We start from the raw sequence: 27,050 nt of genomic DNA, 5'->3' as shown, positions 1-27,050 counted from the left end.
GCTTTGTAACAGACTTGACAATTGACATAGTGAAGGAAAACTACTGAGCAACCAAATACAAAACAAGAAAAGAGTACAAAATATATTTCAATTACACATATTCACACATATAAACCTTCATTTTTTTTTTTATTATTTTTTTTTTTTGTTGGTGTCTGGGTAGAACACGTATAACCTAGGTACTACATTGAAAGGTATGTCCTTGCTCACAATTCCATACACATCAGAAGCCTTTGACCTTTTGACGACGGACTAGATGCAGTTTTTACCATCTGTAGTCATTAAATGAATAATTGATGAGAATACAGCTACTACCTGCTATTACTAAAGGTAAATTTTGAGATCACACAGCAGGAAAAAAGAAATGAATATTAGCATAATGATCACAGTTAGTCACTCACGAATGGGTCATGACCCAACATGTACATCCTTACCATCAATCAAATCTTCACATTTGTCAGTAGAATGTTTAAAAAGACTGACACAGATAGTACATTAAAATAAAAAGGCAAGTCCATTTTCTGATTATATAGTAGAAGCACCATATTTTGGAAGTTCTTCAGATCTTTGGGTAACAGTTTATACAGAGAAATCTGGCATGCCACAATATAAGATAAGGAAATTGTTCTGGGTAATAAAATGCTATGTAAAGTGAACTAATTGGACAATGTAACAGCGGATCCTTTTTTTTTAAGAAGTTGTTGAGTAATTGGATTTATACACTATCAGCCTTGGGGAGAAAGGATAACCAAGCATATGACATTAGCAACAAGCTGGATATGTCATGGACAGAGGGGTAGCAATTCACAAGCAACTTCCTTAAAAGCGTGGAAGTTAGCATGGAAATCAAATGGATCCAGACTCCAGATAGATTCTGAGGTAATGGCAAAGAGGGGTGTCAGCGTACGAGCTGGCAAATTTTGAAACCAAGGAGATGAGAAGGAAAAGGGGGAAAAAGAAGCCTTCCTCCAACAAGCCAATAAGAGAATGTAGGATTTCTAAGAGTGCAGTTTTGTTTCCTATCAGAATTTCAAAAATGCTACTCGGATCTTATAAGGTTCCTTTCTATTTCAATTATTATCGTTAGAACAATAATGTACAATAATATCAGTGCTGTGTTTAAAGACAAAGTAGAAGTCTGAAGAGGTTATCCACCTCAATGTGACTTGCATTAAAATCGGTGCAGTTGAGGCCATCATACCATATAAACCATATCCATGGCTTTGCTTCCCCAATATGAACTTTAGCATTTCCCCTTCCACTTCCAGACTGAAGGACGGGACACAATGTTATCAAGGCCAAGGTGAATAGGAAATTCCATGATTTCCCATCATCGTGGTTTTTTAGGAAGAACACTTCAATTGATCAGGTTTCAGTTGATTCGGTCCGGACTCTGGAGTTGCCAGACTTGCATAATACAAAAATGCATCTGCTTACTGGACTTCAAACATTAGCTAACTTTGAAATTAATACTCTTCTAAGTTTCAAAGAACAACAATTTGCAAGTTTATGGGAGAGAGTTACTGAAACTCAACTGAGACAAGAAACTACTATTATGGAAAACCAATTTCGGCTTTATGCTAGGAAGATCCACAACATATGTTATTTACTTGCTTAGGAGACTCATGAATAGTCATCAGACTCCTACGGAGACTTGGTGGTGGGATGATGAGGTCTAAGCAGCCATCAAGACTAAGAAAGAGAGTTTTAAGACATGGCAACGGACTAAAGAAACAGAAGATAAAAAGAGGTATAATGACACAAAAAATGAGGCTAAGAAGATTGTGGTGATGCTAGGGTGAAGAAATATGAGGATCTCTATATTAATCTCAACACCAGGAAGGGGAAAAAGCTATCTATAAAAGGGCGTACCCAGTGCACGAGGCTCCCGCCACTACGGGGTCTGGGGAGGGTCATACTGTACGCAGCCTTACCCCTGCTTTTCACATAGAGACTGTTTTCCATACTTGAACCCGTGACCACTAGGTCACAATGGAGCAACCTTACAGTTGCACTAAGGCCCACCCTCTGGGAAAAAGCTATCTATAAGATAGCTAAAATGAGAGAAAGGAAGAGTAGAGATTTCGACCAGGTGAGATGTATAAAAGGGGAGGATGGAAAGGGTTGATAAGGGATGAGGACATTGTGAGGAGATGGGATGAGTATATTTGTGTACTACTAAATGGAGATAGTTTGAGTAAGAATGACCCAGATGATTGCATTATTCATCAAGACACCATACATCATAGATATGTATGAAAGGTTAGAGTGGCGGAAGTTAAAGAAGCCTTAAGAAAGATGATAGTAGGCAAGACACCAAGCCTAGATGAGATCCCAATAGAAGTGTGGAAGGTCCTAGGAGTACGTTGGGTATATTATTGGTTAACCAAGCTATTTAACAAGATTACGAACACAAGGACAATGCTAAATCAATGGAGAAGAAGCATTATAGTCCAGATCTACAAAAAAAAAGGTGATATTCAGAGATGCAACAACTATGGAAGCATAAAACTAATGATTCATCCTATGAAACAATGGGAGAAGGTTATTGAAGCCCGTCTGAGAAAAGAGACTCATATCTCGAAGAACCAATTTTGTTTAATGCCAGGCAGATCCACGACAGAAACTATCTACCTACTGAGGAGGCTCATAAAAAGATGTAGAGTTAGCAAGAAGGATCTCCATATGGTCTTTATTGACCTGGAAAAAGCCTATGACAGAGTCCCTAGAGATTTAATCTGGCATGTTACTGCGAAGAGAGGGGTGTTGAGTAAATATAAAGATGTAAATATTGATATGTATTACGTCGTGGTGACTAGTGCGAGATTTGTGGGAGGCCAGGGCAAGGAATTCTCATATTTGTTTGTACTTATCATGGATGAATTAACCAAGGGCATCCATGATGAGGTCCCGTGGTGTATGCTCCTCATTAATGATATCATTTTGGTGGATGAGACAAAAACAGGGATTAATGCTAAGTTAGAGATGTGGAGATCAACCCTAGAAACAAGAGGCTTAGATTAGTAGATCAAAGACGGAGTATATGATGTATAACTTTAGTCACATTATGATGGATAATGACATGGTGAAAATTCTTGACCAAAAAAAAAAGGCATGGTGAAAATTGAGGAGAGAGAGAGATACCGCCAAGTAACTGTTAGATTTATGGGGCCAACCACAAATAAAGAAGGTGACATAAATGATGATGTTTCACAGAAAATTAAAGTGGGATGGATGAAGTGGAGAAGTGCGACCCTGAAGTACTATGTGACCGACATATTCCTTTGAAGCTTAAACGAAAGTTCTACAGGACTATTGTCCGACCGGCTATAATGTATGAGGCGGAATGTTGAGCGGTTAAGAAGTGTCATACAGCAAAGTTATATGTAGCAGAGATGAGGATGTTAAGATGGATGTACGGCAAAACTAGGAAGGATAAAGTAAGGAATGAACGTATTAGAGCTGATTTGGGAGTTTCCCCGACCAGAAACAAGCTCTGAGAATGTCGTTTGAGGTGGTATAGCCATGTTCAACGAAGGCCTGGGGACGCCCTAATAAGATGGAGTGATCTAATCCCGATTGAAGAAGTTAAAAGAGCTAGGTGCAGGCCTAAAATGACCATAGGAGAGGTTGTGAGGAATGACATGCATAGTCTGGGTCTTGTGCCAAGTTAACCTAGCAAGTACTAAAGAAGAGAAATGTTTCAAGTAAATGTGTGAACATAATTAAAGATATGTATAATGATGTGGTGACTAGTGTAGGAACTGTGGGGCATCAAGATCGTGAATTCCCAGTTTCAATTGGGTTACATCAAGGATCAAATTTAAGCCCTTATTTGTTTGCACTTATCATTGATGATTTAATCAGAGACATTCAAGATGAGGTTCCTTGGTATATGCTTTTTGCTGATGATATTGTTTTGGTGGATGAGACAAAAGTAGGGTTTAACACCAAGTTGGAGCTATGGATATCAACCTTGGAATCAAAGATTTTAAGTTAAGTAGAACAAAGGTGGAGTATATGGTGTGAAAACTTAGTTACACTAGGACAAATAATGAGGGGGTGAAAATTATTTTAGGTATCTGGGATCAATCATAAATAAAGAAGGTAGTATAAAAGGATGATGTCTCACAGAGAATTAAAGATGGATGGATGAAGGTGGAGAGGTGCGTCCAGAGTGTTGTGAGTGTTGTGTGATCAACGTATTCCTTTAAATAAAGGAAAATTTTATAAGACAGTCATACGATCGGCTATAATGTATGATGGGGAATGTTGGGCAGTTAAGAAGCATCATATAGATAAACTCAATGTAGCTGAGATGAGGATATTGAGATGGATGTATGGCAAAACTAAGAAGGATAAAGTAAGGAATGATCATATTAGAGCTGATTTGGGAGTAGCTCTAATACATGATAAGTTATGAGAAAGTCATTTGAGGCGGCATGGTCATGTTCAACGGAGGCCTTTGGATGCTCCATTATGGAGGAGGAGTGATTTGATTCAGATTGAAGGAGCTAAAAGAGCCAGGGGCAGACCTGAAATAAGTCTAGGAGAAGTGGTGAGGAAAGAATGCTTAGCTTAGGCCTTATATCAAGTACGACCTCGAACAGAGCTGATTGGAGGGTAAGGATCCATGTAGCCGACCCCATTAGTTGGGGTAAGTTTCAGGGCATAACAGAATGCAACAGTTCCTAGAAGTTTCATATATCACTGATAGCACTTTCAACTTGATAGTTGATGCAGACAGTCAAAGATGATAGCACTTAAAAAGCTTGAAAAAGTACAGTGTCAAGGATAAAATAGATTATTAATATCAATCAAACACATGTTCAGAAGTTAGAGAACATGATGCTAGAAATATTAACAAACCCTAGCCCTAAATTCAATCTAATAAAATTAACTAAGCATTCTATTGGAAGATATGTGTCCCATCATGATCTACTTGAACCTTAATTAATACAACCGATGAGGATGTTGAGATGGATGTGTGGCAAAACTAGGAAGGATAAAGTAAGGAATGACCATATTAAAGATGAGTTGGGAGTAGCACTATACATGAGAAGCTACGAGAGAGTCATTTGAGGCGGTATGGTCATGTTCAACGGAGGCCTTGGGATGTCCCAGTATGGAGTAGTGATTTGATTCAGATTGAAGGTTCCAAGTAGGCCTAAAATGATCCTAGGAGAAGTAGTGAGGAAGATGGTAGCACTTACTAAGCTTGAAAAGTTACAATGTCAAGGATAAAATAGATTATTAATATCAATCAAACACATGTTCAGCAGTTAGAGAGCATGATGCCTAGAAATATTACAAACCCTAGCCTTAAATTCAATCTAATAAAAATTAACTACGCATTCTATTGGAAGATATGTGTCCCATCATGATCTATTTGAACCTTAATTAATACAACAGATGAGGATGTTGAGATGGATGTGTGGCAACACTAGGAAGAATAAAGGAAGGAATGACCATATTAAAGGTGAGTTAGGAGTAGCACTATACATGAGAAGCTAAGAGAGAGTCATTTGAGGTGGTATGGTCATGTTCAACTGAGGCCTTGGGATGTCCCAGTACGGATTAGTGATTTGATTTACAGATTAAAGGTTTCAAAAGAACTAGGGGCAGGCCTAAAATGATCCTAGGAGAAGTAGTGAGGAAAGACATGCAAAGTTTGGGCCTTGTCTCAAGTATGGCCTTGAATAGAGGTTGATTGGAGGGCAACAATCCATGTAGCCGACCCCATTTAGGAGGGATATCCCCGAGTTTCTTTCAATGTGTTCTGCTCTCGTCTTCAACTATTATTTTTATATTATTGTATTTGCATGGATCCATGTAGCCGACCCTATTTAGTTGGGATAAGGCTGAGTTGTTATTGTTGTTGAAAGCTGGCACATTTGAATATTCCAAGGTATATCATTTGGTTCTGTAAGATATAAATTGGTTCCTTTGTTGTAGATGTGCAACATCAATGATCACCTCCCCTAGGTTTGCTTAAAGCTCAACTTGGACTGTTTCCATAAGAAACCCAGACCATCAGATATTGGAGGGGACTTCAGGGATCATGAAGGCAGAATTGTCATGGCCTACTCAGGTCTAATAGAGATCATGAAAGACTGAGACCATCACTTGGCTACAAGATTCTCTTCTCGTGCTTCCCATGTTTCTTGGTTGAGAAACAACACAACCTTGTTGATTAGGTGACTGATTTCAGAAGTAGATTCATGAATGTACAAGTACATGCCCCTGGTACACAAGATGATGTAGATTGATGGGGGACGAGAAGAAAGAACCAGCAAAAGTCAAGAGTCCTGAAACCCCATCGAGATGGCCCATCTTTGGGCCCCATATGGACCAGCAATGAAGTCCATCAAGCCACGTTTGAGCCCATTAGGGTCCCCCTTATATGACTTGCATGGGGGACTATTAAGTAGTGTCTATTTTCTGTTTGTTTCTATTATTTAGTAGGTAGCTACAAGGTAGATTTTATTTGTTGTATCCAGTTTTTATCTTGAGATGTAACTAGAAGTAGGGACTATATTAGGTTAATTTCTCTCTTATTGGGTTGCAATTTTGTAGTAGATTCCCTCTCTATGCAAGGGGGTTTTGATTGAAGTTAAAAATAAAAAGTGAGGTTGCTACAGCCCCCACTATTTGAGTTTTGAAGAAAGATTGACTTATGCTTGATGCTGCGAGGGACAGAGACAGACATGGTGAGAGACTGACCAAGGCCATAGGTGAGAGGCATTGGCCATATCCCCCTTGCTCTCCTATCTCTCTTCTTCTTAGTTTCTAATTTTTTTTAAAACCTGCAATAAGATTCCAACAGAAAGGTATCAAGCCATCAATACACCTTGCTGTTGCTGTTGTTTATGAGTTATAAGTTGAAGAGTACTTCATTGACCCATCCACAACAGCTGAATTCAAAGACTTCTCAAACCCTACGGTTCCCTGTTTGCAAGTTTTTGGGCTGCAATTTCAATATCAGGTAATCTATCAGTTAACCCCTGCCTGTGACACTTAGTGAATTCCAAGAAGGGGACAGATGCTGCCTTCATCTTGGTTTAGAACTTGAACAGATATCTGGTTAAGGAGTTATTGGTGTGTACTAATTTTGTCTTCTAGTTTCTAACCATGTGCTACTGTTGAACTGGGAAATCCAGCCATCGGATTGAGGGGAATTCTTGAAGTTGTTTACTGTCCATTATACTCAGTATCCGACTGGAATTTACAATATTCTGTCTACTGGATTGGTGTATGCTGGTGATTGCTAATTTGCACCGAAGTATCTAATTCTGTGTTCTGTTATTCTGAGATATTTGACCACTGGTTTTGGCTGATTTTTATATATGTTGATGTCGTTATGGACTGATGGCTATGTCTCTGTTTTCATGTCATTCTACCATGTGGGAGAGGAGATATGGTGTTATTTCTAAATCTGGTAACTAGTTTCAATTTTAGTCCCCTGCTCAGAACTTGAAATTTAACCAGTGGATCAACATTTTACTTTGAGGGATTGAATTACGACTAGTTGCCTATATGTGACACGATTTTGGGGTTGATCGGAGGTATAGATTGGGGTCAATAGTGGTGACGGCTTGCTGGTTTTGAACCCTACAATTCTGCATGTGGGTTAGAATCTGAAACCCCTTTAAAATATGCATTGGTTCCACCACAAGATCCTTTCGCCAATCGGTGAATATCTCTTGAATATCTCCATGAGAGAGTGTGATCAGCCAATTTACCGGCAAAGTAGTCAACTAGCAGAAGGATTCTATAGTCACTTATTCTCTTTGTTTTGCTCTAATTTTATGATGTAATTCATTAATCCCTACATTGAAGTTCACACTGTTTTAACTTTTATATGAATAACTGGCTACTCATAAGGAAAGAAAGAAAATGATATCTTTCTTTTACAGGTATTTATTTTAAGTTGCTTGTTTCCATCAATAAACCTTGCTCTCTCGGTACAAAAGGCAACCAAAGCAAGAATACCAGAAGCACCTGATAAAGGTATTCTGGTCATTAAATGTCAATGGTTTTGATGCCATACCTCAAAGCCAATTTTTCTATACAGCTTCTGGGCAGGTGTGTTGTCAGCATTTACATGAATATATAGTTGCTTCATACCTGTTGGAACAATCCAAAAATAAAACAAAAGGCCACTAGTCATTTAAGGTAAAAAGTTCAACAAATAGAAAATGCAGCATACAAACCCGTAAAGTGACGTAGGGTACCTGCTGCAGAAGCAACATCAACGGCCAAATGAAGCATATTAGAGGCAATTCCCTGACGCCGAGCAAATTTTGAGACACAGACATTTGCAGCATAAGCATAATTCAGGATCTCATAACCCTCATGGCCAGCCACAAAAGCTGAAGATCTCTTGATTTCCTGCACATAACCAAGGTTATGTCAAAGAAAATTTTCAATATTAATTATGAAGTTTAGAATTTGAGGAGAAACGATTAACGGGACATTGCAAAGCAAGGAAACATGCTTACTGACATCTACCAAAATATCAAGAAAACAATGTCATTGGGATGTATTCATATTTCACTCTGGATGTCATGTCTTTGCAAGTCATCAACAACAGAGATGGATAAAGCTTAAAAGTGAATTAAGTGCATACCCCAGGGTATGATTCTCCTCGCAATAATTGCCGGATACTAATATCAAGGGTTCCAACAACACTGTTTAACACAGTGCGTCTTACATTTTTCTCTTCCTTCTTAACCTGAAACATGTACAAAAGCATTAGTACTAAATCAATCTATGCTCCACCAAAAGCACTGCAATGATAAGTAAAAAAATCTTCTGAGTTCATTAGAGACCTATACTGCCATCTCAAGAATGCTCCCGCCAAGTGACTAATATAAATATTATAGAGGGAAAAAGAACTGTGCGAAGCATGAGCGCTGCACACACGGGGGAAAAATGATTGTCCTGCCCCTCCCCCATGAAATTCGGAAATGCCACCCCACATGATTCTTCCGCACACGCACAGGGGCAACACTCGCCCACAGGAAACCCTTCCCCTATTATAGATCACTAAACCAGTTTCAGGAAATTCAAAGAGGTTCTATACCATCTTTCCAATTCCACTTTTTTCAAGAAAACGACTGGGCATTACATCTGTAAAGTATCTGGATTTTCCCCAGACCCAATTTGAGATCTCAGTAACACAAGTGATTGATCAAATTACAATGGTCAACTTGCCTTGTACACCATCTTTCTCTTTGCAATAAATAATATATATATATGTTGTCAAAAAACTAAACCAGGTAGCATGAATTCAGATAAATAGTTAAATACATTTTCAAAAAGCATAGCACAAGAGGAAAGTTTGGAATTTTTTTCTTTTTTCTTCCATCTGTATGAAATGAAGAGAGCGTATTCTCCTAAACTGTTAAACAAAATGCAAAGATAAAGATCAAGCAAGAATGGCAACCATAAACTGTATACTTTAAGCTAGAAATCTTTGGAATGAGAATGGTTGGTGGCACCAAGGAAACCTTAACCCTAATTACAGAACTTAGGGCTCAATGCCAAGGGCTAAAATAGGGCAGAAGAGGAAGGGGTTAATTGGTTTATAAGGCTAGAAAGGGTCTCCTAACAGGAACAAAGGAATCTGATTGCCCAGAGGTTAGACCTGAAACAAAAGAATTGAAATAGAATGGGACTTACGACAAGGGTAGGGCTCCATTGAGAGAAACTGTTCTCTCACAAACGAGCTCAGATGGAGGTGACACTGGAGACGTATTTCGATGGTTTAGCGGACAAATCTCACGGAAAGCGGATGGATTTAACAGAATAGAGCTGTTATTGGGTTGCAACAGAACAGGGGATGGGTGCTAGTCGGACAGGGAATCAGGGTTGGGATGAAGGTTTAATAGATAGATTTATGAGGAATAAGTGAGCAGGGATGATCATCTATGAGAAAGTCGTCTGACGTGGCATAGCCATGTTCAACGGAGGCCTTTAGATGCTCCAGTATGGAGGAGTGATTTGATTCAGATTGAAGGAACTAAAAGAGCTAGAGACAGACTGATGCAGATTCATCACCGAAATGGGTTTCTTTCATTAGGAATAAATCTAGGGTTGGGTGATATACATGTTCGGCCTTTGATCCCATTGGTTTTCTATGTAATAGGCTACTTTTATGGGCCTAAAATATGGGTACTAAGGTTACATACGGGATTAGTTAGTAGATTTCTTTTTATTTGGTTAGTGGTCATGTGATCACTGTAAATAATGTGACTTGCTTAAGTAGTCATGTGACTATTTAATTGTTATTTAAGTTGGGCTGGATTAGGGCTCTATAAGTCCAGCCATGTTTTGAGTCTATTTCCTTTGTTATTTCACTTCCCTAGTCAGTTTAGGTTACCTAATAGGTTAGGAATTGGATTAGGCCTTTCCTTTTTAGTGTAGGAGTCTATTTTTTAGTCTTTTATATGAGGTTGTAAGGGGGGCAAGTATTGGACACGAATTTTGATTAATGAAAAGCTTTTTGCTGCTTTTCTTCTCCTTAATGCAATCACAGATTGGTAGGAGACCAACTAGGAGCCAGTACACCAGGATCTAATATGAACTGGTAGTTCGGTTAGAGGCAGAATATGATTTTAGGTCAAAATACGGTTTTTGGTGAAATTACGGTTAGGGTTAGGGTTATGTCAAGTCAAGGTAGGGGAGTCTAACAGTGAAGGTCCTGAGATGTTTTAATGGAGGGAAGTATGCTGATTTGAATTAACAGCAATATAGGGTTAGGGTTTCAGGTTTTAGAAAAGAGTAAAATAGGGGAATCTAGGGTTTATAATAACAGGAAATTAGGTGGTTGAATGGGCTTAATATTTAGATTGTGGGTGGGTAGGGTAGAGGGGAATATATGTTGAAAGTTACGGCTAAATCAGATGGTTAAATATGGAGTTATGGAGTTTTCCTAGTAAAGATAGGAGAGGGGTAAAAGTGTAATTTCAGACAAACAGCTGGGTGGATGATAATGAAATTTGGATCAAGTCTCTCTTAGAGTTTGAGGAAGATTCGATCAAAATTTTAGTAGGTTCTAACGGTTAGATTTGGCTGGGCAGAATTCCCGCAAAAAATCACCTTGCATGTGACCTTCTAGAAGGGAAGAAGAATAGTTGCAGGTTTTCAGTCCTAGACTTACTTGTGGATGAAGAACAGATTGGATCAGACTTAGGGTGATGTTGTAGACTTGAACAGTGCTTGATGATGTAGAATCACTCTTGAAATCAGAACTTGAATGTAGAACTTGAACATAACAGCAATGGAGAAAACAAATAACCAATTCGAACCACCTGGGCTTCACACCGCAAGGTGTCAATCGGATCAAACACCGATACCTTCAAATGATCCACCCGGGATTCACACCACAAGGTGTCGATTAGATCAAACACCAATCCCACCAGCCTTGATCAAACACAAGACAAAAATCTTCAATGGAGAAGAAGAGCAGTAAAAAGTTTTCATTAATCAAAATTCGTGTCCAATACTTGCCCCCCCTTACAACTCATATAAAAGACTCAAAAAATAGACTCCTACACTAAAAAGAAAGGGCCTAATCGAATCCTTAACCTATTATGTAACCTAAACTAACTAGGAAAGTGAAATAACAAAGGAAATAGACTCAAAACATGGCTGAACTTATAGAGTCCTAATCCAGCCCAACTTAAATAGCCATTAAATAGTCACATGACCACTTAACCAAGTCACATGATCACTTAAGTGATCACATGACCACTAACCAAATAAAATGAAATCCACGATAAATAGCTTAGGCCTTGTATCAAGTATGAGTGTATAACCTCAAATAGAGCTGATTGGTGGACAAGGATCCATGTAGCCGACCCCATTTAGTTGGGATAAGGCTGAGTTTTTGTTGTTGTTGTAAGTGAGCAGGGAAGATGGGTGAGGATTCAGACAAATAGATCAGAAACAAAGATGATAGAGAAGTTGCAGGTTGCAGAATGGCATGAAAAAAGAGCAACTACAGAGCTTGGAAAACTGAAGTAAAACTTACCAAATCAATCGGTAATATCACAGGGATTAGCAAGACAGAAGAGCAGCAATACAGAGCATAGATAGTTCAGAACCAACTAAAGGCTTTGGGATCCCACCCTCTCAGCCCAAGGAGAGTCCAATCCTTACAATGTGAATCCACACAGATAATAACATAGCAATAGCAATTTCATAAATTGAAAATTCGTAGTTACAACTGAGGGGGGTTGATCCCTTTATAGAGTAGGATCAGCCTCCGTACTTGCATAACAAGCATAATCTTTCCAATCTTGGACAATAACAAAATAGAAAATAATCCTAACAGCTAACAGACTTTCTAAACTGGAATAAGGCTAGATCGGATTATAAACAAAGGGCTTTTGTTCTCTGTGCCGCAGCACAGGTTGCGCTCAGACACATGGACCTGCCACTCAGGGGGCAGGGTGGTCATTGCGCCCCACCCCCATGTGTCTGGGCGCAGCCTGCGCCCCCAGCACAGAGAACATTTTCCCATAAACAAAATAGAAAACAGAATAAAACTCAATCCAATCGCAATCTACTGCTGCTATCGCATAACAAGATCAAATCAAAACTAAACAAAGGTCGAATCAAGGGAAATCAATCAGCTATGTCCCCTTTTTGTTCCTACCTACTGCATCAATGGTGGAATGTCATAGCTAATAACATATCTAGGGCCACAGGTCAATCTCACAAATGTGTGCCTGAGAGGTTGGCCACAAATCCATCCATGGAAAATGGTGTCTTTCATAGGAATTCCATTGGCAGATTTGGGTATCTGGAATAGATGAGGAGCAGAATATTATATTCAGTCCACTGTAGAACTAAGAAGAAACCCAGTGGGACTGATGGGCCAAGGACCTTCAGTAGTTCATTTGAAGCTTGAACAGTTCACGCTTCTAATGGCTTCATATCTTTAGTGGAGAATCCAGGAACAAAGATGGTGGGCGTAGCTGTCACGGTGCCAAGGTAAACCATGGTGGTTGCCAAACCCGCCCAAGACAAGTGCCATATTTGAGAAAAATGAGCCACATTCCATGTGCTGATTCCAGTTCCAAGTATGTTTTCTTACTCATTTTCTTCTTTTTCTCTCCTTTCACTCTTCTTCTCCTCCTCTCCCCTCCCCCCCCCCCCCTCTCTCCTTTTCCCTCCTGTTTTTTGCCATTTTTGGACCAAAAATGGTCCAGGCACCTGGACACATTAGACCACTAGTCACCTTGGCTATGTCCAGGTGCCTTGTCACCTAGGCAGCAGCCAGGCAATGCCTTGATAACTATGATGGTGGGGCGTCCGATATTCTTGGCCCTCATCCAAAGGGTCAAAACTTTTGAAATCTGATCAGGTTTCTGGGTTTTTTAAACTGAATCCTGTATCTTGATTATCGATATAAAACTTTCAATTTAGCATCTAGAGTAATTATATTTGTCCAATTCCTTTTATTCTTTTATTTGAACCTTCCGACTTTTACTGTCATACCTGCCATCATGGCTTTGAAGCTCCCTCCATCACTTACCAACTAGAATCAACCAAGCTAAATTGCATATCACTTGAATAATTGAGCAAAATCTGTAGGTCTAAAAACTTGCAGGTATGAAAGAAGAAGAAAAACACCGATCAACAAGATGAGAGAAAGCTCATTGCAATTAAAGATGAAATGTAGATTTACTTCTCCAATATATATCAACAACTAACATTTGCCAAAAAAAGCAAAGCTAAAACAAGTAACGATAAGTAAATCATATCAGTAGTAACCTACTGTGATAATGCAAAAATACTTTTGTGAGTTCCAATCCCGTCCTGCACACCGTTGTTTCAATGCATAGAACTCCTGAAATTTATAAAGGAAAAAGAGTATTAAGTTATATAAACAACGAATAATTTAGGTGAGGAATTTAAATTTATTATATTTATGAATTAAGTTACCAGAAATCGCTAAAGCAATAAAAAGATGTTCTAATTTGGGCAATCTTGCTGTAATGGGCCCAGATAGATCTCAGTTTAAGAATAATGTGGGTAATCACTGATATAAGAATTTCTGAATAGCAAAGAGATATAATAGGAATAACCAGTTCTAAGACCAGATAAAAGAGGTTCAGATCTATATATTCGATCAGAAAGATAGAAACAGATTTTATGTCAGTTAACAATTGGAGATATGACTATTGTTCTGATCTTCACAGCAGATATGTAAACAGAGATGCAAAGAAAAAATTAGAAGCAAGAGAAGCCTTCGATTAACAAAAGAGAGAAGCTAATCAGAGAGAGAGAAAGAGAGAAGAATCAGATCTCCACACTACAAAAGATTGAGGAAGAGAACCTTTCTTTGCTGCAGCAACCATAAAATCAATACATTATGTACAAAATAAGCTAAATTGATCGATAAATAGACACGATTTGGACTCTTTCTTAATTCCTGTACACCTCTTGAACATCTACCTTATCTAAACAACAACTCCCCTCCTAGGAAACCAAAAGGTTGGACTGGCCCCACAACACACAGTTAATAAAGTTCATGCTCCCCTTTTGGATCCCATTTATTGGCTTCATAATTCAGTAAATACTACGAAAAAAGAATCTTACAACAAAATCCTGTGTTACACAGACCTGGCTCCCCTCCCAGGCCCCATACATGCCTAATCTTATGTCCATATGTGACACGAATTCGGGTATGTATGGGCAAGGTCTCGCTGGAAGAAGAGGAAGGACAGAAAAAGGAGGGACAGTGGGAGAAGATGTGGTGCAGGGAAGAAAACCAGATTCGGGACAAATAGGCACAGTGGAAAGTATATCTCTCATAAAATGCCAGGATTTGTTAACTATGGTTATGTGCCTCGTTTTAAGAGGTTCATGCCTTCGTAGACATTAAATAAAGGCCATTATGGGTCATATGGGCCATGGGGTTGTTATTTTTGGGTTTATTATTATACTGAGCCGACTTTATAACCCACATATTGGGGTAGTCCATCATATCGGAAAAAAAATTTAGTTTCTACCCAATTGATAGAGACCTAGTGTCATTATGAGTTCTAATTCAGAGACTAGTTCATGTTATCAAGGCGCCAAGGTGAGCCCAGGTGGTGGCAAGACACCTTGGTGAGCATGATCAAAGCATACGGTTAGATGAAAAATATAAGACTTTGACATTTTAAGATGTAATTTTTAGGAGGAATATACATAAAATTAAAGTCTTACTTCTTTTACTAATAAATAGAAGGGGAGTAATGTATGAAGTCAAATGATATATCTTTCTACCAAATATTTTAAGAAAAAAAAACCATTTTCGTAGATCGAAGAATGAAGAAGAAAAGGACTGAAATAACTTTCCATGTTACTGTTCACAGAACATTGTTCGCTTAAACAGTGATGTGGGTCCAAATGGAAGAGATTTGATGGAGACATTAGTCGCTACTTCTTTAGTTTAAGTTTCTGCATTTATAGTTTCTATTTTGGAAACAGCCTCTCCTGTGAAGCAAGGCGTAAAGCTACGCACATTTGCCCCTCCCAGACCCTGCAGTACCAGGAGCCTTATGCACTTGGACGCTCTTTATTAGTTGCTACTTCTTTAGTTTAAGTTTCTACTTTTTATAGTTTCTATTTCCGTGTAATCTTTAGTTATTAGCTTAGATTTTATTTGACTTCAGTACCTACTATTTTGGTTAATAGCTAAGATCTTAGCTAGCTTTTTGTACAAGTCTCAATATTGCTTTGTAAGAGACATTCTATTTTGTTTTATTTCCTTTCTTGTAATAGCAACCATCACTATTATGTAATGGACCATTGAGAGTCCTTCACAATTTAATGAAGACGAAGTTATATCTTTTGCTAATGGCTGTGTGAGGCAGTGTCGGAGAGAGTCCTATGTGAGCTGAGAAGCCTTGAGGTGAGATGCATAGGTGAGAATGAGAGGCTCGAACCACTATCCTATCCTTTCTTTTATCTCCTTCTTCCCTGTTTTTCTTTTATTTTCAGTTTCTATTTTATATCCTGCAATTGGTATCAGATCTTATTCAAAGTACTGTTATCATCTGTAGAAGATTACAAGAGTTGAAGCACCTCACTGTTTAGGTGTACTGGTACTTTATATTGCTGATTTGCTTGCTGTAATTAACTGATTTGTTATGAGTTGATCCTGTTGTAGAGTTGGGTTCCTAGTTAAATAGTTGGAGACTTGGTTCTACATTAAGCAGTGGTTGTTGCAAGGAATAGGTAAATAGGGACTCCCTTCTCTCCTCCTTTTTCCTCTTTTCCTCCATCTTTCCTAATGTAAGGCTGGATCATGAAGGACCTAGCCCCAGGCAGGATCTTCTTGAACAAATTTTAATGCTGGTTTGGTCTTCAAAACTGGGCAACAATTGATGAACTTGTAGCAGATATCCGTTAATTGATTGCAGAACTCGTAGCAGAACACACAATGAAAAAAAAATGTAAAGTAGAAGATAGGATAGTTTGGATTGAGCCTCTCATTCTCTCCCAGGTCTCTCACCCACAGCCTCTCATCGTACCTCTCTCACAGCCATAGTACAAGATCTAGCCGAGATCTCGAAAATATCTCAGTATATCTCAGTCTCGTGAAGGCTCGAGACGACAAAAATATCTCGGTCTCGTAAAGACTCAAGACGAGACCATAGGCGATACACAAAAACATCAAAATTTCGATCGAGATCTTGGTATCTTGCCAAGATCTCGTGATATATCTCGGTCCGAGTTGAACCAGACCAAACCCAACTATATAAAATATACACTCTCGGCGAGATTTCAACCTCAACTCGAAATCTTGCCTCTCTCGGTCTGCTGTGAAGTAAAAGCACACAGAACAAGGGTTTGGGTGCTTTTTTTTGGCAAATTTCACCTCCAACTGAAGATTAAAGCTTGTAGATTTAAAATTGAAGCTTAAAAATCAAGAGAGGGAGCTGCATTGCATCTCAAGAACAGTTTAGGTAAAAAATACTTCTCAAAAACTATTTTTTTTTATAAAAACATGATCAATATTTTTTTTTGTTGACTATGTAGTAATTATATGTGATACACTGTCAACCAATCTATTGATTGACGGAGGCCGAATTATTTTTCTGTTTTAATAATAACTTATTTATTTTTTCTAGTAAAAATAAAATGATTTTCTTGCAAAAAATATGGTTTGTACTCATTGTTTGGAACTCAATTTAATATATGGTTTAATTTCTGAAATTTAAAATATATTTTAAAAAATTACAGAAAAATCCAAAAAATAGTGCAAAATATCTGTTTTGTTTTGAAAACTATTTAAAATTAATGAAAGCATTGTTAATGTATTTTAATAGGGAAAATGATTATTTTTGTTTCATCCATTATAATTTTGAATTACTTATGGTATGATTATTTATGAAAAAAATACAGGTGGTAAGGGTAAAATAGAAAATAGCTATATGATTAATTTAAGTCTTTGAAATAATGTTGAATAGCTAATAACGAATGCATTTGTTGATGTAACAGTGTGGCAAGGTTTAAAACTGCTGCGCAATGGCTGAAGGTGGAGGTGGAGATATAGCATGGCTGCATGGAGAGCCAATGTCAAATGACAAGAAAAGGTCAAGATGTAACTACTGTAGAAAATTTCTAAATTCTGGAGAGGCTACCAGATTAAAGCAGCATTTGGCTGGTGGGTACAACTGTACAAGGATGTGGCCAAATGCACACAAGTTCCTTATGAGGTGCAACAGAGCATGTCCAAACACTTACAGGGATGAAAATTAAAGGCAGAAAAGCAAAGGGCAAAGGAAGAGTTTCATGAGGCAATCTTAGAGAGACACCCACAGCCACAAGGTTACGAGTACATGGCCAGGCATGAGGATTTTGAGACACAGGCAGAGTGGAGACAGTACCAAAGAGCAATGGCTGAGAGCCGGATGATAGTTGAGATGGAAAGGGTTAGGGTTACATAGATGTGCAGAAGAGTAGATGGCTCTGGTTCCAGACCAGCTGGATCAAATGCACGACTGATAGGGGAGAGGAGGAAGAAGCAGAGACTGGGGGATTTGTCTTTCAAGAGAACCCAGAGTTTGAGAGGAGCCGCACCCTCATCCCCACCCTTCGATGTTGATGATCCCATTGAGATTCTTTCACAGGATCCCCTTATATACAATCAACAAGACACCAAACAAAGAACTATAAAACAAGTATGGGGTGGATGGAAATCGAAAGTTGCTGATGCAATGTCCAAGTTCTTCTTCTATAATAGCATCCCAGCTAATGCTGCTCAGGTGACATATTACCAAGCTATGATTGACACCCCTGGGGGGGCTGGTCTAGGAGTGAAGGGGTCCACTCCATGGAAATTGATGAATGAGTATTTGCCCAAACAGAAGCAGGAGCTTGAAAAATACATCAACTAATTAAGGCCGAAATGGGAGGAACTATGGAGTCACTATTATGTGTGATGGTTAGACTAGACCTACTAGACAGTCCATCATCAACTTCATGGTCTATTATGATGGCAAGACCATCTTCTTAAAGTAGTGGATGAGTATATACGTTTTGCGAGGGCCATGTGCATTCACAGACAACCTGACCTTTCAAGTCTCAAGTTGGTGGGGTTGATGAGGAGAACCCTCAGTTGTCAGGTTCGGGTACTAGCAGGAATGTAAGACTGTATGTTGAAGGTAACAGTCCCAAAATAATCTTCAAACTCCAATAAACTCAGGCTAGGTAGAGGGAAATAAGCAATCAAATCTGAGAATAAAGCTTGAACAGGAAGAGAGCTTAGACTAGTCACAGTAGGGATTGAGATCTCGGCGAGTTTGTGCTTTTTTTTTTTGTTTCGGTGGACAAATGGCCCCAGTTGGCTCCAAAACTTTAAGGAAAGCTTGTTTTAGGCTTAATAAACATATTTAAATCTTTAAATGGTAAAAAAAACACCCAATTTGGTGTTTTAGATCGCACTCTTTGCTGGCAGTAAACGTTGAACCCTTGATGTAAAATTGCCTATCCTACACATTGTTTGAGTACTATGAGACATAATTGGCAAGTAAAACAAGTAAATTATGCAATAATGAATGAAGACACATAATATTGAATAAGTATTAAAAAAATAGTTAACGACATAAAGTTTCGGCTACAAACTCCTCCATGTGAAATGCTCACAATGCATATTACATAGACACCCTATTTCACTAGTCTTCCATGTCCCAACTCCCAACAATACAATCGATTTCTCTGTAGGATGTGTTAACCCCCAGTAGTGTATCCCAGTTGCATTGAGTGATGATGTGGCCAAAAAGTCAAGAAACAAGGTTTTCTTCCTTCTCTATTGAGTTACTTCGAAATTTCGAAGTGTGCTCTCGAGTTGGTGTTTTTTTACAATGTAGAATGTAGCAGTTTTCCGAAATTTCAGCGAGACGGTTCAAAGTACTGAAATCTCGCCGAAATTTCGATCGAGATATTCAAGTTTGTGCATATTCTGTGTCTCGTATGCTAACTCGTCTCGAGAAGCTCGAGATTCTTGAGTTTTCCGAGATCTCAGTTTTAGAACTATGTTCAGAAGTAGCAGCAACAAATAGAAGTCTCAAACAATAGGCTGTGATAGAGGGAACTTTAGTTGTCACAGGGGAATTATAGGAGAAGCAGCAGCAGCAGACTATAACAGGGGCCCAAACCTGGTTCGAGTGAGGGGTTGCAGAAGCAGCAACAAGAGCAAGTGAAAGGGGCCACAAGGCCCACAACAGAGATCGAGTGGTCTTCCCTAAGGGTAGAACAAAACCCTAAAACACTGCAGGGAATAGATCTCAGAATAGGCTCCAAAGGAGGATTGAATTCTGCCGAGGAGTCCAAGTTGCAGCATGTTTCGATTGGACTAAACTCAGGTTTTATGACTTGATCCCCAGCAGCAAATAAGGAGTCTTCTTGCACAGCAACAGGGACTAGAAGCAGTCAAACTCGATGGAGTAGAAATCTTCAAATAGCAGCAGCAAAGAACAAAAAAATCAGAGTAAGGAAGAGAGCTCGAGATAGAGGTGGCTGGGATTGTCAAAATCGTGGGGCACAATCTTGGGTCTTCTAGAAGGCCTGCTGGGCTGGCTCGATCTGGTCCTGCTAGGCTGGCTCAAGCTGTTCCAGTCCTGGCCCATTAGAACCTGGTTCGATGGGCCAAGTTCTTGGTTCTTCTTCTTCTTCTTCCTTTGGTAATGCTGGCCAGTCAAGGAATCTACATCAGCAGTGGTGATGATAACGGTGGTGATGGGACTGATGGGGGTATGCACGAGAGGTATCACTACTAGGAGCTCGAGCCTGACCCTGAGCTAGTGCGTTTCACAGGAGATACTCAGTACACTCATGCCTGGTGGATTTGCCTACAAGAGAGGCTCACCTCGCTGATTCACACCATCAGTTGGGAAGCAGTAAGATACCATGGATGACACGATCAGGAGCTTGACTGACAATATTGGAGACATGAATATGGAGAGTGGTATTCATCATGGGGAGCAGTGGCGTGCACCATCATCTATATATGGTACGGGGATCACCGGTTCCGAGTATAGTCATTAGTCACTATATTGGGTGGGTATGGTCAGATTGGGGCCTTTGGGAAAGCTGACTCTTCATCATCATTACCCTCTGCCTATGAGTATGATGATTAGTCACATACTGGGTCAGGTTTTGTGGAAAGCATCTTTGGGGTCCCGCTCCCCAACCATACATGTTGGTGCCGGTTCGGGTTCCATAGGCACCATCTAGTAGCAGTGGTTCTCGATCGAGTTCCTTACGTTTCAGAGATATATACCCTAGGATAGGGTACCTCCAATACGCCGATGACTCGGTTTATAGGGCAGTTGTGGACGACTTTGAGCGTTACTTCCAGCATAACATGTCATGGCCAGCGTTTGTGATTCAATCAGAGCAGAGCTTGATTCGACAATAAACAACAACAACATGGTCGTTTTGATGACTCGGCCCAACACTCGTAACAGTACTAGCTACTATCAAATGGTAGGACTTGTCACACACTTACACTTGTATTTGTTTAATCTCTGTCTCTTTCCAAGTTTCGAACAATTATTAACAAACTGTCGAACCATCACCATGAATGATTATGAATATGATGCCTAATGCTTAAATGGTTTATGGTTTTATTTTTTTAACTCCTAATGCTTATTTAAGCTGTTTTACACCTCTACTTTAATCATATGTGTTCTAAATATTTTGTGGAATGGCCTAGGGTATACCTCACGTACACCGTAGACTACCAACCTAGGGTCCGAAGTCAAAGTACCATTTTGGGTTTGAATTTGTAAAAACTAATGTTTCCATTGTGTTTAGAAGGCCTAAAATAGGGTGGATGGCAAGTTTCAAGACCTGCCTTAGCCATATGGCCACCGAAACCCACCCCCGAGTCAAGACGGGAAAAAATACACCATCTTGCCGAGATCTCGGCAGAACTCGGTTCCGTGGCATGGCAAAACCAGGGGCAAAACCAAGTCCTAAAACCTTGCTTACAGCTATAGGGCTAACAAATGCACTTTTTTTTATCTCATCATTGGCTGATCAATACAGCCTCTTGCCTTTATATATAACTAAAGCATGATTACAAATAGTAACTCCCTTTTGGGCCTTTGGCTATTCGGAGGATTACAAAATAGAAACAAAATCTAATAAAGGAAACAAAGGACTGAAATAGAAAGTTCTAAATAAAAGCTAACCCTACTTTCTTATTCTGAAATTAGAAACTAGTACCTACTAACTTGCTAAAACCGAATTTAGAAACTATCTAATCTCCTATTACAACCAAACTAGAAACTAAAAATAGAAACAAAGGAAAACTAACATAGCTAAAAAAAAAATAGGAACAAAGCTGTCCATATGTGCCCCCAAATCACAGTTCACGTGAACAGTAACTCGGGTACCGCTCATGTGAACAGTAACCCTCTTTCTTTTTAAATTTCTGTCTTGGTCCCTTCACTTCATCATGCTTCTCTCTGAGCTGGGGCTGCCTTATGTGATGCTCCATCGAACCAAAAAAAAACCTGCCACATCATCAGACCAGGCTGCCTCTCACTCCAGTAGACTCCCACAACTACACTGGGCTGGTTTTGGGGCTTGTTCCTACGGCTGCACATGGACCTGTGATCTACATCTTTTCACTTTCTCTCTCCTCCCCTCCCCTCCCTCCTCTGTTTCCCCCTTTGGTTCCGAAGGATGAACCGGATATGGACAGTTCCAATAAGATTTCATTCTTGAACAAAAATCCATTTTTTGATTTATTTCATCTGATAGATTTTGGGACCTAGGCACCTAGACAACTTTGCAGCCGGTCACCCATTTCCTAGAAAATCACTTTGGCTCCTTGGCGCCACCTAAGTGTCACCAAGGCCACCTTGATAACTATGGTCTAGTTTAGGAGTTTTTTTTCCTTTTGATTTCTAATTTCTTGACGTTAGGAGTTTGTTTTTTAGTCTATAAATAGAGGATAACCCAGCATTGTAACCATGGTTTTTGAAAGTTGAATTAAGAAATTATAATGTGAATTTTGCTAAGCTCATGTGTTGCTTGTGTAATGGTTTCTCAGGACAATCATGGTGGATTAAGGTTTCCTTATCTTCTACTGTTGCTTCTTCTATTCTCAATTTGTTTTCCTCATATCAGGTCAGGTTTTCCATCCATTGCTGGTTAGATACCTAGTTTTCAATTTTTAAATACCTCTACTCTGTTTTGATGTTAATTTTGGGTGGGGATAGAAGATTTAGATCCACATCAGTTCTCCTTTTGACCTGAACAATTAGGGAATAGTTTTCCTCAATAGAGCATCATCTCAATGACAAATTAGGTGGTGGGAGTTGAGAGATGTGATTTCAATTTCAAAGCTGACCAAGTTCGTTCTGCCAGGTTCAGATTTGGACGAGTTTATTTAATTTTCAGATTTATTTTTTGAGTATTATTTGCTGATTCCCAGAGAGCTAGGAGGAGAAGTAGTTCTTAAAATCATATGCTGGTAGGTTTTTATTTTGAGGGCTTTCTGGACAATACTTAAAGATTTGCAGACTTTCTGAACATGTCTGGAATCGATTCAATATAGCAACTCCAATAACAATTCAAAAACATATGCCCTGTAGCTTCCTCTTCACAATAGCAGAGAGCATCTATTCACAACCTGCACCCTTCTATTATAGGTCATCAAGTGAAAGAACCTTATTCATTTATAAATAGTCATTCCTGGAGTTGCCTTGGTCTTCCAAACCCTGCTAATTTCCACTAACCTTCTCTTCTCACGCTTATCAGCTCAACCGCTCCTCTAGTCAAATAGGTGTACAATGAAGCAACAACAGAAAAGCAGCCAGAAGGTCCACCCTCCCAAATCCTCCTCCCACTGGATGTCATTACCATATAGACGTGCCAGCAAGTTATAAACCTTTTCAAACTACCTGTCCAGTAAGCCTCTTCAGACATGGGCAATCATGGCCTCCTTTCCATCTCAAACTTCAAAACAGTGTGTCACCATGCAATCTTTCCCTATGCCACCATGTATAACCTATAGCACCAGTCCGTCAGTCCATAGAGTGGAATTGTCTCTTCCAACCTTCTAGTCCTTAATGTTTATTGAGGATGGGCCCAAATAGTAATGACCATAGTTGTCAGGGCACCAAGACAAGGCAAGGCAAGGTGGTGTGGCAAGCAGCCTTGAGGAGAGGCCTAGGCAAAGGCAATGCATACAAGTCAAGGCTTTAACTGCCATATTTTATGCCAATTCCAAGTATGTCGGCCGATTGTGGGTATATTTCTTCTGTTCTCCCCCTTCTTTTCCTTTTCTTTAAAATCTTTTTCTTCTTCCCCTTTTCCCCATTTTTCAGATCCCCCCCCCCCCCCCTTGGTCTGGTCTGTGCAATGGGCACCTAAACACTTAAGCTGACCAGTACTCCAAGAACAACCCAGGCCACCTTGTGGACTATAGGCAAGACCTTGTCAATTATGGGAATACAGAAATGATTAAATGGAATCTAGTCTCTTGCACACGCCAACTTCTTCAGTCCTTCCAAATCCACATCCTGACCCAATTCCCCTCCCCAACAAGCACAGTCTTGCTCAAATCAACCCTTAAATCATAAGTTGCGAAAAACACCTCAAAATAGCCTCCAAATTTTTGCATTTGCAAAGTTATCCCTTTGAATGCTATTCGGTTTTTTTTTGGGAAATGGATTCAGAAATAGTAAGTTATCACAATTTATTGAGATAACTAGTATACTCCAGTCATCATTTATTTTTGTATTTAAGTTTACTGATGTAGGATGGATAGAAGAATCCAAGCTCAGTATAAACAGATACAAAGAGAAAGTTGATCAGACAGAGTATGTGCAACTAAATCTGCTACATCTAATAAAATATATGCGCAAACAGGAGGACTGAAAAAAATAGAAAAGATATGAGAAGATGTGATTAAAAAAATATGGAAATTGAATTAGAAGTTCAGAGTAATAGAAATTGATTAGAGGAGAACGAGGAATATAGATTCAGATTTAAGCTGCTGGTATTAGAAAGAAAAAGGATAACAGAATACAAATACAGAATAGGAAACAGGAAAGCATAAGAAAACAAGAAAGAGACGTAGACGAGTTATAAGAGAGAGAGAGAGAGAGAGAGAGAGAGAGAAGAGACGATGAAGAAGTAGAAGTAGTTTACCTCATGCCCAGCGAGGATCACTGACATGGGGTCATGGGCAGAACCTCCCTTAAAAAACACGCATTCTTTCTAAAGACTAGAATTCTTGTTGGCGATGCAGCCATACATAGAGTGGTAAAACCCACACGTAGACAAGGAATATTTAAACTTTTTTGTACTTGGACTAAGACTCTTAGACACTTATAAGACACAATATAACCTAATCTCCTCACAGCTAGAAACCCTATCAGTAAACTAGCTATAAGTCGATAATTTGCCAAATAAACTCGGAATCATCAGATCTTAGTTTTGGTGGAAACATAACAAACTGTCAGAGGACATCAAAATCATGCCCCAAAAAAAAGTTTTGGCCTAAAAAAACTGGCATAAAAAAGATGCAACAGAAATGTATATCCAAATTACAATAAAGATTTGAAGTACAACACATGAAAAAGGCTAATGAATTGAAGGTATTTGTTGCCTCTATATCATCCAGTTTCACTACAAAAACCTCATGAAAAATCAAGAGAATGTGATCAGTTCTGTCCTTTTGAATCCCTTACAATGATAAGTTAACTGAATGCTTTAAGTGATCTTCTTTGGGCACATTACACCTAAGCGTTAGGATTTGTGAACCTAATCCTACGTCTGCTTGTTTTGGTACTCGCCTCCATGGAGGATGATACCTATCAAGCTGCCCAAAGCCATTGCATGATTTCAATATAATCATACTTATTGCCAGCTCGTCAGGATCTTTGTCCAAGGCGAAGACTTAGTTTAACTTCTTTTCCGACTCCTTCGATGCTTTGCACTAATAAAGTGTTGGTTTTGACACGTTAAAAAAAATACAGAACCCACTTCAAGAAGAATCCCAAAAATTCATTGTCCAAAGCTTCTTCTAAGGCATTAAATATGGCCCTATGTAAAGTAGAATACTCCACCCAAATAGTTTGCTAATTGTTTGACGAGTTTGCTTCTACTGTCTATATATTACCAGTCAAAAATCCCTATGTCATAAGCTGCAAAACAAAGTTCCAAGTATTGATGAGCAATCATTAACTTCTACAACTCACATATTACCAGCCAAAAAGTTACCATACTGCTGAATAAACGAATCACTACATAAATTTGAAATACAACTAAAATACCCTAATATTCCAAAAGACAACGAAAAATTGAAGTACTATTTCATGGCACACATATTCATATTAGCTCTTCTGTGTTAAACAGGCCTACCAGGAAAAGAATCATTTACCTCATCAGCATGTTTCCTCTTGCAAGTCTCAACATGCCTGAAATTACATTGTCATCATTAATACTCAAATTCATGAATCTGAAAGAATATGGTGCACGGCATCAGAATAAGCTTAGTTTAAAAAACACAAATTTCACAGTGAAAAATCTCTCAAGATTATAAAGTACTAGTAGAAGGAAAAAGACCTCAGATATGATAAGGCTTCATAATGAGCTTCTGCCCGCAGCCATGCTGCTGCCTGGGGAACAATAAACAGACTATAACACACATAAATATAAGAAAAGAAAATCAAAGGATGTCTTCAGAGAACAGAAAGTAATGAGAGACAAACCTACCCAGTATTCTTCATCCAACATAGCTCCGCGAGCAACAAATCGTCCAAATGGTCGCTTCTGTATTGCACAACATTCCAGGTCATTTGGCTGCACGCGGTCAAAAGAGAGTTCAGGCAGCACGCCGCGCTCACTCTTGGTAAACGGTGACTGTTGAATACCTTGTGAATTGTTGTTGCAATGAACTTTGATAGGTTTCCATCTATGGTATGACTCCGGAAAGGTCTCCCTGCAAGGATGCATAAAGATCAATAAATCCGAAAAGGCTAAGAAACAATCAATCATACATGCTTATGATATGGATTAGTCATAATTAACAAGAACATAAATGGGCCTATTATGACCCCATAAAAAATGCAGACAATACAATTAGCCTTTATGGGGCCATTGAGACGCTCTAAAGCTACTTCTTGGTTAAGAGGTAACCATACAGATTGTTCTAATTGGCGAGGAGAATGGAGAGGCCAACCTCCTTTCTAATGTGGGTTGAGATCCAATTTCACTTCCACATTCAAGATTTGATATTCAAGTATAATATGGATAAAAATCTATAGTGCTCAAGTAGTTTACCATGCAGAAAAGATTGAAGAAAAGATCAGAAATGGAAAAAGAAATGAATTACTAATACCCGAATGAAGTTGAAACCTTAACCAGTCGGATCAGAGGATACCGCTTGGTCCTTTTGACGACCACCCGGTTTATACGAGAGACCGGAACTCGAAACTGAGGGACAAAGGTCCCTTTAAGCTCCATTTCTTTCTCAAACAAATCTTGTATCTAAATGTCATAAAGCACACAGGATGAAATTG

The 27,050-nt window shown here is 39.1% G+C and overlaps 1 protein-coding gene across 3 annotated transcripts; it reads right to left on the bottom strand.

The window, feature by feature from the left end:
• Positions 1 to 4: 4 nt before the first annotated feature.
• On the bottom strand, positions 5 to 27,050 carry LOC122666605. Of its 3 annotated transcripts, none has more exons than XM_043862626.1 (10): positions 26,870 to 27,050; positions 26,245 to 26,470; positions 26,095 to 26,147; positions 25,910 to 25,946; positions 13,790 to 13,861; positions 8,630 to 8,734; positions 8,235 to 8,391; positions 8,051 to 8,127; positions 170 to 272; positions 5 to 108 (listed from the first exon to the last, which is right to left on the bottom strand). In XM_043862626.1, the coding sequence occupies exons 1-9, from the start codon at positions 26,992 to 26,994 to the stop codon at positions 207 to 209; spliced, it is 918 nt and encodes a 305-aa protein (XP_043718561.1). In that variant the 5' UTR covers positions 26,995 to 27,050; the 3' UTR covers positions 5 to 108; positions 170 to 206. The 3 variants fall into 3 exon arrangements, with proteins under 3 accessions (XP_043718561.1, XP_043718560.1, XP_043718562.1); XM_043862625.1 differs by having other exon boundaries at positions 41 to 113; positions 175 to 272; XM_043862627.1 differs by lacking the exon at positions 26,870 to 27,050 and having other exon boundaries at positions 63 to 113; positions 175 to 272; positions 26,095 to 26,166; positions 26,245 to 26,460.

The sequence above is a fragment of the Telopea speciosissima genome, chromosome 7 (genome assembly GCF_018873765.1).
Source record: "Telopea speciosissima isolate NSW1024214 ecotype Mountain lineage chromosome 7, Tspe_v1, whole genome shotgun sequence".
Taxonomy (NCBI): Eukaryota; Viridiplantae; Streptophyta; class Magnoliopsida; order Proteales; family Proteaceae; genus Telopea; species Telopea speciosissima.
Note: the sequence above shows the minus strand (reverse complement) of the source record. Positions and strands in the feature narration are given on the sequence as shown.

Coding starts and splice junctions, on each gene's coding strand:
- LOC122666605 (XM_043862626.1), bottom strand. CDS start 26,994: ATGGAGCTTAAAGGGACCTTTGTCCCTCAGTTTCGAGTTCCGGTCTCT. Junction 26,148..26,244: donor TGTTGGATGAAGAATACTGG/GTAGGTTTGTCT, acceptor ATTGTTCCCCAG/GCAGCAGCATGGCTGCGGGC. Junction 13,862..25,909: donor AGAGGAAACATGCTGATGAG/GTAAATGATTCT, acceptor TATAAATTTCAG/GAGTTCTATGCATTGAAACA.